The sequence below is a fragment of the Podarcis filfolensis genome (assembly GCF_964270895.1).
Source record: "Podarcis filfolensis genome assembly, chromosome: 18".
Taxonomy (NCBI): Eukaryota; Metazoa; Chordata; class Lepidosauria; order Squamata; family Lacertidae; genus Podarcis; species Podarcis filfolensis.
In genome coordinates, this window is record NC_139622.1 from 12,182,970 (window position 1) to 12,195,221 (window position 12,252).

Consider the following 12,252-nt stretch of genomic DNA (forward strand, 5'->3'; position numbering starts at 1 on the left):
GAGGGACGCTGGTCCCATTCTTCCCTCCCAGCAGCTGCGTGCCACGTGTTGCCACTTAAATCTCATGACGACAAACCCCACAGCTTGCTAATGCGTCTAATACTACTACTAATAATTTTATTATTTATACCCCGCCCATCTGGCTAGGTTTCCCCAGCCACTCTGGGCGGCTCCAAACAGAACACTAAAAACAGAATAAAGCTTCAAACATTAAAAACTTCCCTAAACAGGGCTGCCTTCAGATGTCTTCTAAAAGTCAGAGAGTTGTTTATCTCCTTGACATCTGATGGGCAGGTGCCACCACCGAGAAGGCCCTCTGCCTGTTTCGCTGCAACCTCACTTCTCGCAGGGAGGGGACCGCCAGAAGGCCCTCGGGAGATGGACCCTGGCGTCCGGGGTGCAGACACTCCTTCAGGTCTACTGGGCCGAGGCCCTGAAAACAGACCTTCCCTTCGTCTTTTCTCTTGCCAATCAGTTCCGCTGGCCTGAAAAACACAAGACCTCTTCTCCATCTCCATGTGGAAGAGCTGTCAGCCCCCCTTTGATTTGTCTCAGAAGCAGAAGAACCTGGGCTTCATTTTATCCACCTCCTCAGCAATGGTTGTTGGGCAATGTGTTTGGTTGGTTTGTTTCTTAAACACGCGTGTCGTTCGTTTTTTAAAGATGCACAAAACCAATGCGACTTTTTGGGTGATGCAGCCGTGCTTAAAATGCAACACTCGTGTGTGTGTGTGTTTGTGAGCGGAGAGGCCTTGCTTAAAATGCAAAAGACCTCTGTGCGTGTGGAAATGTCTTTCTGCAACTGTAAAGAGAGAGCTGAACCTGAGGAGGTTGGGTGCCACCACTCGTTTACGGTAACTTGCAACGGACGAGACTCTCGGGGCCTCTTATCGATCCCATCTAGATTGCAGGGCGAGATACAGAAGCGGTGTCTTGTTTTTTTCTTGTTCTTTACAGAAACGAATAACAGCCCCAAACTCTCCCAGCGAAACACACACACACACAAAAGCCAGCAAGGTGTTTGCAGCAACAGGCACACATGTTGGTGGCGGCTTCTGTTCTGAGAATCAGCAGAGAAGCTGCCCACTGTAACCGCATTGAAGAATTCTCACCCCTGATGGGAGAGACAACAACAGGGTGTGACCTTCTGTAGACCCAGGTTGTGGCTCAGTCCCCAGCCAGCTTGCAGAGGTCAAAAGCAAAGGGGGCTTTTTCAGGTGGAACAGTGTGGGGCAGCTTGGACAGGGGTGCAGCAGCGCAGCTCAGGAAGTGGGGGTCCGTGAGGACGAGGGAAACCAGGTTGTGCCAAGGAGACCCTCCAGGAACTCTGCATGGATGTGGAAGCCCCCTCCCCAATTTCACAGCGCGCCGATAGGCCCTGTAGCCTTTGCCCACACTTGTGCAAAATCATGAGCGAACGCCTTTGGGGGGGAAAAGAACCACACAAAGGTTTGCGCTCTGAAATTTCGCTCTTTGAAAGCCAGGGGTTTTTTGATGTGGGACTTGAATGCTTTTTGCACAGAACTCTTGGGGAAGAGATTTTGCAGCGCTAGCTGAGATCCCAGTCTGCAATTGTCCCCTCTTTTTTGCGTCCCTGCCCCGTGCAAAAATAATAATAATAATAAAATCTTCACCTGCTGTTTATCCTTGCAACTTTGCTGAGTGGAGGGACATGATTTCGCTCTCCGCTGCAAGAACGGTCTGCAGCTCTGATGGAAGGGGAGGCAAGGAAAAAATTATGCTTAGTGAGCAACGCAGATTCGGCCTTTTGCTCCTAAAGGGGAGAGATGGGTAATGTTCCCACTTGGAGCCAAAAAGAAGCTTTGATGCCTTTTCTTGTGGGACCCTAGCTGGGCGCAAGAGAGACCTCAATGTCAGCAAAGGTTTGCAGGCCTGCAGGACTGCGGGGCAAAGTGGCAAATGTGGTGGCGCAGTGTCCCATCCCCCCAGAATGCACCCTGACTGTCCTGTTTTCGCCATCTTTAGCAAGGGCAGCTGGGAGGAAGAACCGCCGCCCCAGAAGCGCCTCTTACAGTGGTTGCACAATCTGGGCCTCTCTTAATTTATTTTTAAGCTGGGAGGAAATTCGGCACAAAGGAAGCGCGTTCGGCGCCGAGGGCATCAACACAGGCAGGTGATTCTTGCAGCTGATTTGCATCGCGCTGTCTTCCTTTCTGCACGGCTGCTTGATTCCAAACACTTCGCTTTTCCTTTTTGGGGTGTGTGTGTTTTCTTTCAGGAGAGGGAAGGAGGGAGGGAGAGAGAGACACAGAGAGAGAGAGAAAAAAAATTCAAGCCAAACGCGCCCCCCCCATCTAATCCTGCATCCGAGCATCCTTGTTCTCGCAGCGGCCAGAAAGATGTCCCAACACAAAAGTTCACAACCATCTCCTGCACCTTCCAGCAACTGACAGCCAGAAGCATTTACGTTCCTCCCTTGGAGACAAAAATTTGTCTAATAGTTTAAAGGACATTGAAACTGGTTGAGCGCCACTGCGAGTCCTGCAGCTTAACTGTGACCTTGTGAAAATGACTTTCCTTTTATCTGATCTGAATTGTCCAACATTCAGCTTGCAGATTCGTAGAGCTGGAAGGGAGCCCCAAAGGCCATCCAGTCTGACCCCCCCCCGGTAACACAGGAATCTCAACCAAACTGTCTGGCCAGAGTGGTGCATGCTCTGGTTATCTCCCGCTTGGACTACTGCCATGCGCTCTCCGTGGGGCTGCCTTTGAAAGTGACCCGGAAACTGCAACTAATCCAGAATGCGGTAGCTGGACTGGGGACTGGGAGTGGAGACCATATAACCCCAGTCCTGAAAGACCTACTTTGGCTCCCAGGACATTTCTGAGCACAATTTAAAGTGTTGGTGCTGACCTTGAAAGCCCTAAACGGCTCAGTATACCTGAAGGAGCATATCCACCTGCATCGTCCACCCCGGACACCGGGGTCCATCTCCTGAGGGCCTTCTGGCGGTTCCCTCCCTGCGAGAAGCGAGGTTACAGGGAACCAGGCAGAGGGCCTTCTCAGTGGTGGCGCCCGCCCTGTGGAACGCCCTCCCATCGGATGTCAAGGAAATAAACAACTACCTGACTTTTAGGAGACACCTGAAGGCAGCCCTGTTTAGGGAAGCTTTTAATGTTTGATGTTTTATCGTGGTTTTAATATTCTGTTGTGAGCCACCCAGAGTGCCTGAGGTAATAATAATAATAATAATAATAATAATTTCTGCATTGCAAGGGGTTTGGGCTAGTCGACTCTTAGGGTCCCTTGCAACTTGGCCAATCTACGGTCAACCCGTCTGTCCAGAAACTAGCCGGGTTTGAGGCCTCCTTGTGCGGCAGAGGCTCTTGAAGCTGACCCTGTTCGAGGTGAACAGAGCTTTCTTTCGTCATCTCCCCAGAGAAAACCAAGCGGTTCTTTACAGAGGGATCTCCAAATCCATTGCTCCTTCTGCTTTGCAATTCTCTTTCTCTTTGCTGCTGCTGTTGCTGCTTTATATACGGCTCCTAAAAATATCCCCGCCCTGATAGGCTGCCCGAATCCCGTCATGTCCTCGTCCCAGGCCAATGACAAAGGCCCACTTCCTGCCCCCAGAAAGATGTTTCCTGTTGATAGCGCAGAGGGCATCGGCGAGGGGCATTGGGGTGCTGCCACCCCCCCAACACAGTGCAAACAATTGCGTGGCCTGCGGCACTCGCTGCCACAAACCGCTCGGCTCCCCTTGTTTTTGGCAAAGGGTTTGGGAGGAAGGGAATAACTGGAATGTGGTGGCTCAGCGCTGGGGGGGACCGCTCTCCTGCCCCCCCCCCGAGTGACATCACAGCTATGCTCAAGGCATAGCTGTCAACTTTTCCCTTTTCTTGCGAGAAATCCTATTTGGAATAAAGGAATTTCCCTTTAAGAAAGGGAAATGTTGACAGCTATGGCTCAGGGTTTGAAAGGAGAGACCAGCGCAATAGGCTCCTTTCTTTGTGTCCTCCTCTGTTGGTTATTATTATTTTTAGGTTTTATAAACAAGAATAATGGTATACAAATAAGTTTTCTCATGTTGTATGCGTATCATGGAAATAGCATAATAAATGTGGGGAAATAACTACAACATACAGCCGTACCTTGGTTCCCAAACGCCTTGGTACTCAAACAACTTGGAACCCAAACACTGCAAAACCAGAAGGAAGTGTTCCGGTTTGCGAACTTTTTTCGTAAGTCGAACGTGCTCTGTTTTGAGTTTTACGCTTCCGATTTGAGTGTTACTCTGAGGTCTGTCTGTTTTTTTGCTATTTATTTTGCGTTTTTGCGGCTCTTTGTTTTGTTTTTGTGATTGTGTGGAACCCAGTTCAGCTACGGATGGACTGACTGTGTGACTGCAGTACATTGTTTATCGCTTTCGTTTTATGGATTGATTCTCTTGTTAGGTAGTAAAATCCATGTTCAGTTGCTGTTTTAGGGGTTGTTTTTAAAAGTCTGGAACAGATTAATCCATTTTGCATTGCTTTCTATGGGAAAGTGCGCCTTGGTTTTGGAATGCTTTGGTTTTGGGACTGACTTCCAGAGCAGACTAAGTTTGAGAAGCAAGGGACCACTGTATGTTTCATTATTAGTGTTCAATGTGTAAGTTATTGGTTCAAGAATGGACTTGTCCTCCTCCTCGGTTGAACCCGCAGCCCAGCAGATGTTCCCTCGCTGCTGTCGTCCCCAAAACAGGGGAAGAAGGCACCACGCAGCCAGGGCAAAAGTTGCACGTGGCTCTGTTGCAAAAACAGCAAAATGGCAGCCCTGCGAGTTAAGTCGATGGAGGTTCCGACTCGGTGGGCAAATGCCAGAACCCGTGGGCCTTCGATCTGATTGGGTTGCCCCAGCCACTCTGCACAACTTACATAAAATCATAATAAAGCAACTTATATAAACTTACATAAAAACATAATAAAACAAGAAACAGTGAAAACTTCCTTATACAGGGCTGCCTTCAGATGTCTTCTAAAAGTTGTATAGTTCTTGACATCCGATGGGGGGTGTTCCACAGGGCGGGCGCCACCACCGAGAAGGCCCTCTGCCTGGTGCCCTGTAACTTGGCTTCTCGCAGTGAGGGAACCACCAGAACGCCCTTGGCTTCAGGTCTACTGGGCCAAGGCCATTCAGGGCTTTAAAGGTCAGCACCAACACTTTGGTGTTATGTGGTCTCCACTCCCAGTCACCAGTCTGGCTGCCACATTCTGGATTAGTTGTGTTTCCGGGTCACCTTCCAAAGGAGCCCCATGGAGAGCGCATGGCAGGAGTACAAGCGGGAGATAACCAGAGCATGCACCACTCTGGCCAGACAGTCCGCAGGCAGATAGGGTCTCATCCTGTGTCCCAGATGGAGCTGGGAGACAGCTGCCCTGGACTCAGAACTGACCTGCGCCTCCATGGACAGCTGGGAGTCCAAAACGACTGTGAGTCCCATATGGTCTCGGCAGCCACTCCCAGTCCCCAGTCCCCAGTCTGGCTGCCACATTCTGGATTAGTTGCAGTTTCCGGGTCACCTTCAAAGGCAGCCCCACGTAGAGCGCATGGCAGTAGTCCAAGTGGGAGAAAACCAGAGCACTTAACCTAGGAAAACCCTCTAAGGAATACGGTATATATTCCTCTAGGCTGCAGATCGGACCTGGCTTTGGCTTGAGTTTGTTGCGTTGTGTCTGCTGCCCCCTGGTGGCCCTTTGGGGATTTGCACCAACTTTGCGCCCATTTTTGCGCGTGGTTCTGCTTGGTCCTTGCTTATTTTCCTCGCGATGTGGTTTGATTTGCAGGGAACCAGCCTGGGGCTGATCGGCAATGGAAGACGTTCAGGAAGACTCTCTGCCCAAGGAGATGAAACCTCCTTGGTAGCTCGAGCATGGGACGCTTAATGTAAAGGCTGTGGGTTCGAGTTCCGCCTAGGGCAAAAAGTACCTTGCCTTGCAGCGGGTTCATAGAATCATAGAATCCTAGAGTTGGAAGAGACCACAAGGGCCATCGAGTCCAACCCCCTGCCAAGCAGGAAACACCATCAGAGCACTCCTGACATATGGTTGTCAAGCCTCTGCTTAAAGACCTCCAAAGAAGGAGACTCCACCACACTCCTTGGCAGCAAATTCCACTGTCGAACAGCTCTTACTGTCAGGAAGTTCTTCCTAATGTTTAGGTGGAATCTTCTTTCTTGTAGTTTGGATCCATTGCTCCGTGTCCGCTTCTCTGGAGCAGCAGAAAACAACCTTGCTCCCTCCTCTATGTGACATCCTTTTATATATTTGAACATGGCTATCATATCACCCCTTAACCTCCTCTTCTCCAGGCTAAACATGCCCAGCTCCCTTAGCCCTTCCTCATAAGGCATCGTTTCCAGGCCTTTGACCATTTTGGTTGACCTCCTCTGGACACGTTCCAGTTTGTCAGTGTCCTTCTTGAACTGTGGTGCCCAGAACTGGACACAGTACTCCAGGTGAAGTCTGACCAGAGCAGAATACAGTGGCACTGTTACTTCCCTTGATCTAGATGTTGGTCTAGATGACCCATAGGGTCCCTCTAAACTTCAACGGTTGGATTTCTCCTCCGCCCCGCCCAACTTGTGACCTGCCCCAAAACTAAGAAAGTTGATTCCGGTGCTGTGATCGGCTGGCCAGTTTTACTCCCAGTGTACTTTATGAATGGCTGGAGGGAGATGCAAACAACTCGGCTCGGATTGGATAACTGTTCTCCCGAGCCTGGAGCAGTGAGTTGTGATTGGCTGGAGGAAGCTAAGCTCGCCCGCCTCTTTTGCCTGACAATTTGCTGGAAATGGGGCGCCATGAAGGGCTGGGGTACCAGCTTGAATGAAATATTTATCCAATGAAAATAGGGACGTCCTATTCCACCCCCACTGGTTCCATCACCTCCTGGCAAATAGAATGGGAAGAAATGGAGGCAGTGAGAGATTTTACTTTCTTGGGCTCCATGATCACTGCAGATGGTGACAGCAGTCACGAAATTAAAAGACGCCTGCTTCTTGGGAGAAAAGCAATGACAAACCTAGACAGCATCTTAAAAAGTAGAGACATCACCTTGCCGACAAAGGTCCATATAGTTAAAGCTATGGTTTTCCCAGTAGTGATGTATGGAAGTGAGAGCTGGACCATAAAGAAGGCTGATCGCTGGAGAATGGATGCTTTTGAATTCTGGTCCTGGAGGAGACTCTTGAGAGTCCCATGGACTGCAAGAAGATCCAACCTCTCCATTCGGAAGGAAATCAGCCCTGAGCGCTCACTGGAAGGACAGATCCTGAAGCTGAGACTCCAATACTTTGGCCTCCTCATGAGAAGAGAAGACTCCCTGGAAAAGACCCTGATGTTGGGAAAGATGGAGGGTACAAGGAGAAGGGGACGGCGGAGGATGAGATGGTGGGACAGTGTTCTCAAAGCGACCAGCATGAGTTTGACCAAACTGCGGGAGGCAGTGGAAGACAGGAGGGCCTGGCCTGCTCTGGTCCAGGGGGTCACGAAGAGGCGGACACGGGTAAACGACTCAACAACAACAATTCCATCCCCTCCAACGTTTCTCCCATGAAAATAGGGACGTCCTATTCAATAATAATAAGGAGAAGGTAAGTAACTATACAACCATTAGAAGACATCTGAAGGCTGCCCTGTAAAGAGAAGTTTCTTCATGTTTAATTTTGTTTTTACACACTGTATGTGGCTGGGTCAACCCGGTTAGAGGAGTGGGGTATAAATAATAAAATTATTCACCATCATCATCATCATCATGGAATAGTGTGTCCCTGTTTTCATGGGAGATATGTTGGAGGGTATGTCCTGGAGTGAAGGGCAAGTGGTGATTAATAAGAATAAGAACATTCTTCATCATCATCATAATTCAGAACATATCCTGTTGTACACAAACTAAAGGAAAAAACCCCTTTTCTTCTTCTCTTCCCCTCTGCATTCAGACCTCCACCCTGGAATGGGAACCTGAATCTACACAGATATTTTAAAAATGCCATGAAAATGCTTTTTTAAAACAAAAACCATTGTAAAATATAGATGGAATTTGCCATTAGCTCGTCAGCGCCATCTAGTGCCCCATTTGTACAATGCACTCAAAACACACTTAAAATGTTATATCTGTAGCCGAGTCTTAATCAAAACTGACTACATGCAAAAGTATTTTGCAGCCTAGAGGGGTTTGCAACCTCGCCTCTGCTTTTATTTCTGCCCAGTTACCAGCCGGACACCTGTTCTGTTTCTTCCCTGCTTTGCTTTTCCGCTACCGCTGACTCCTGACCCGCCCCAGAGCCGCCTCTCTCAATTCCCTTGATGTTTGTTCGAAAGTTCTCCATAAAAGGCCTCGGACCGTCTGCCTCGCCATTTCCTGGGAGACGGATCCTGTTTCGACTGGGCTCCGAACCAGAGCCGCTCTCCAGCTGCCCTGGTGGCAGAGAAAGAGCCCTCCTGAAGAGGGGCTTCTCTGGGGTCCAAGCATCTGGGAAATGGGCCATTTCCTTCGGGGCAGCCGCCCCAGTGCCAAGAAATTCTCGGCTTGCAAGAGCTTCTCAGAGCCTCAAACTCTTCCCCAACAAGTCGATTTGCAAGAGGCTGTTTCGAAAAGGTGAGCTCAGATTTTCTCAGGATCCCAGACGCCTCTGGGCTGCTTGCTCCCTGGCCCCAAGGAAGGAGGGCGCTCTGCACATGCTCAAAGGGTGCCCTTTGCATGGCCCTCCGCCGGATCTTGGCCCGGCTTCCGCAAGCAATTTTGCAGTACCAAGACGACTTCTGCTTATTGAAGGAAAAGAGGCAGCTTTTGCAGAGCCGGGCTCAGCCAGACAACCGCCAGGAAGAACGAAAGGCTTAGCTCTGTTTGTGACAAGTGATGATTTACGCAGGGCCCAAAAGGGCTTGCGGCGGCCAGGACCCGTTTCCACTGGGCTTTTATCTGGAGCTGAAAGCGTGCGGGAGAAAGCAAGCAGGACTAAGCTGGAATGCAAAAGCCGCTTCAGGGCCCTGGGAGCACGAGAGCAGCCTTCAAAATACTCCGCAACCCTGTATTCTGTTTCCAGCTTTCTGCCACGCACTTTGCTTGCTGCTAGGCTGCCGTCGCCACCATCTTTCCGATTATGAATCACAAAATCGTAACGTTGGAAGGGGACCCCTGAAGGACATCCATCCCAACCCCCTTGCATTGCAGGAATCTCAGCTAAAGCATCCCGGACGGAGAGTTCGCCGCCTTCCATCCCACAGTCGAACAGAAAGTTCTTCCTGATGTTGAGCCTCTCTTTTCTCGGAACTGCAAGCCTTGGGTTCGAGTCGTACCCTCCACCAGCTGCTGCTGCTGCTACAACCTTGGGAACTCACCGCATTTGAAGCCCACGTGTTTCGGCCGAGGCCCTGCGCACTCCTTGCAAGATCTCCTTGCTCCATCCCCACCCGTAGAGGCCTTGGCTCGGCTGCCCCACAGTGCCAGCCGAGGGAGTTTTGTGTCCCTGGCCCAGGCGCTCGCTTCTGCCGGAAAGTTAAAAATGGAAACAAGTGCTTTTCTTTTCTTTAAAGACGCCGAGTTCCAAATAAGGTGGCGGGAGAGGACTGGAGAGATTCCTCCCCACTTATCGTTGGCTACGTCAGCACAGCCAGGAGCTTAAAACCAGGAGCTCAAATATAGGGCCCCCCAGTCGCCTGCTTGCCTGCCTGCCTGCCCTCTGCCCTAACTCTGTCCGCAGAATCTCCCGCCAGCCGCAAAGATGGAGGCCATCAAGAAGAAGATGCAGATGTTGAAACTGGACAAGGAGAATGCCATCGACCGAGCGGAGCAAGCCGAGGCGGACAAGAAGGCAGCGGAGGACAAGTGCAAACAGGTGAGGGGGCAGAAGATGGGGGCAAGAGGCTTGAGGGGGCATGTGGGGGGAGAGGTGGGGACAAGCTGCCCCACTGGGAGGTTTAATACATACATTAATCGTCACTGCTGCTTTTATTTTGATTATGTGCTCCGTAGATTGATACGGAATGAATCTTTATTGTTAAAAAGCTACAACCAGGCATGTCCAACAGGCAGGTTGTGATCTACTGGTAGATCACCGGACTTCTGTGGTAGATCACTGGTAGATCATTGCACACCCCCTCAAGAAGCTGAACAAGTTTGGCTCCCAAAAAGCTCAACATTTTTGCCCCGGACCCCTAAAAAATGTGGTTTTCCCCTGCCTAAAAAAAGCTCAACCACTTCAACCTGAACCCCCCCAAAATGGGCCTTCCTTCTCCTTAAAAAAAAGCAAAAATAGCTCATCAACTTTGACTTGAACCCCCAAAAAGGTAGTAGGTCACTGCCAGTTTTTAACTCTGTGAGTAGATCACTGTCTCTTGGAAGCTGGCCACCGCTGCTCTAAGCTGCCGCAATCGGTCGCAACAAGTAGGATGCAAATAATTAATTTAAAACTGGAACAACAAGAGCAGACATACAAACATGCAAAAAAAAAAGAATCACTCTTGCCTAAGTTAAGCACTCCACTTCTCACACAGACACACCCTTATGATACTTGCCTTGGTGCCCAGCTCTCAACTTACTTGCAGACGAGGCAAATTTTGCAACCTGTGCAAAATAATAAAGACATTATCGCCAGCCGGCAAAATAGAGATTTGCTCAAGGGGAGGTCGGTTGGGGAGAGAGCCAAGGACGTAAGCAAGGAATTTTTATGTCTAGGGGGTGTATATAAAGGGCACATAGATTTATATTCTGGTTTTATCCTGTGAACCGGCCTGAGACCTTGCAGCTATAGAGAGGTATATATAGTCAACAAATAAATTGTGCCCATTCTACAGACCGTGCCACTGAGGCACAAACGGCTAGGCGTCTCCAGAAGCAGCTCCTGCTGTCTTCTAGGGGGCTTACTCTCAGGTAAGGCTCTGCTGGGATGAAACGGGGCCTGTTCGCTCCTCCAAGACGCAGGATCTGGTCTGCAGGAACTCTCCAAAGCTGCTTCTCGTTGTTTTTATCCTTTTTGAGTCCTGACAAACGTAGCAGAGGCAGCCCAGTGATCTCAGTGGTTCCCCCGAATTTCCCCAAACAACAGTGAGGTTGGTGGGAGGCTGGCTGCTTCCCTTGCTCATATTTCCCATGAAGAACAGATGAGCTCATGGCTGGATGTGATGGGCAGGATTAAGAGGCATTTATTTGCAGCTCTCCGCACCCGGGGAAAGAGCACGGACGGCTCACTACCTGGGTTTAAGGCTGACCTTCTGGGATGAGGTGCTGGCAAACTCTGTCTCCCAGGGGTCTCCCTCTCCCTCTCTTCCCCCAGCCGCAGTTTAAGCCGCTCCAGCTGGCACCAAAGGCCCGGGCTCAGCTGTCTCTCAGCCGCAGCCCCCCAAATCCAAAGTGGGGAGCGGCCCACTGACACACTGTGCAACCGTAACACCTGTCAAACGTAGGAGAAAAAAATTCTCCGATGAAAATAGGGGTGTCCTATTCCATCCCCTCCAGTGTTTCTCCCGTGAAAATAGGGACATCCTATTCCATCCCCTCCAACGTTTCTCCTGTGAAAAGAGGGACGTCCTATTCCATCCCCTCCAACGTTTCTCCCTTGAAAATAGGGACATCCTATTCCATCCCCTCCAACGTTTCTCCCCTGAAAATAGGGACGTCCTATTCCATCCCCTCCAACGTTTCTCCCCTGAAAATAAGGACATCTTTTTCCATCCCCTCCAATGTTTCTCTTGTGAAAATAGGGACGTCCTATTCCGTCCCCTCCAATGTTTCTCCTGTGAAAATAGGGACATCCTATTCCATCCCCTCCAACACTTCTCCTGTGAAAATAGGGACGTCCTAAGGAAAAGCGGGACATTCTGGCATCAAATCAGAAACCCGGGCAGCTTCTGTTAATCCGGGGCTGTCCCTGGGAAATAGGGGCACTTGGAGGGTCTGTGGAAGGAAAGGGCCCGTTAAGGTGTTGGCTGAAGGCCAGGTGAGTGGGGAAGGGGGACGAGTGAGAAGTAGCCTCAGGCTCCCCACCCCCACCCCGAAAAGAACACATTGCGAAGGGCAGAACAGAGCGTTCTTTCCCACAGCCAGATAACTTTATCGCTGGCCGGCCGCAAGATAAGGGGAGCGCTCATCAGAACCAGGGAAACTGGGCACTCAGCGCTGGCCTGGAATGATATAAATAGCTGCTTTGAGAAAGCAGGATGGATTTATATGGGAAGGTGGAGAGAGAGAGAGAGAGAGAGAGAGATAACACTCTGGAATACATTTTTTGGCTGCTCAGTCCAAGGAGCCAA

General features: G+C 50.2%; 1 protein-coding gene across 2 annotated transcripts in view; it reads left to right on the top strand.

Moving 5' to 3' along the window:
* Nucleotides 1-7,945: 7,945 nt before the first annotated feature.
* The window catches only part of TPM4 (tropomyosin 4), a 16,787-nt gene continuing 12,480 nt past the window's right edge, over nucleotides 7,946-12,252 (top strand). Inside the window, exon 1 of one of the 2 annotated variants that reach the window (XM_083594764.1) lies at nucleotides 7,946-9,839. In XM_083594764.1, coding sequence (XP_083450890.1) covers nucleotides 9,726-9,839 — 114 coding nt within the window. In that variant the 5' untranslated portion in view covers nucleotides 7,946-9,725. The remainder of the gene's footprint in view (nucleotides 9,840-12,252) is intronic. The other variant, XM_083594763.1, reaches the window with a different exon arrangement.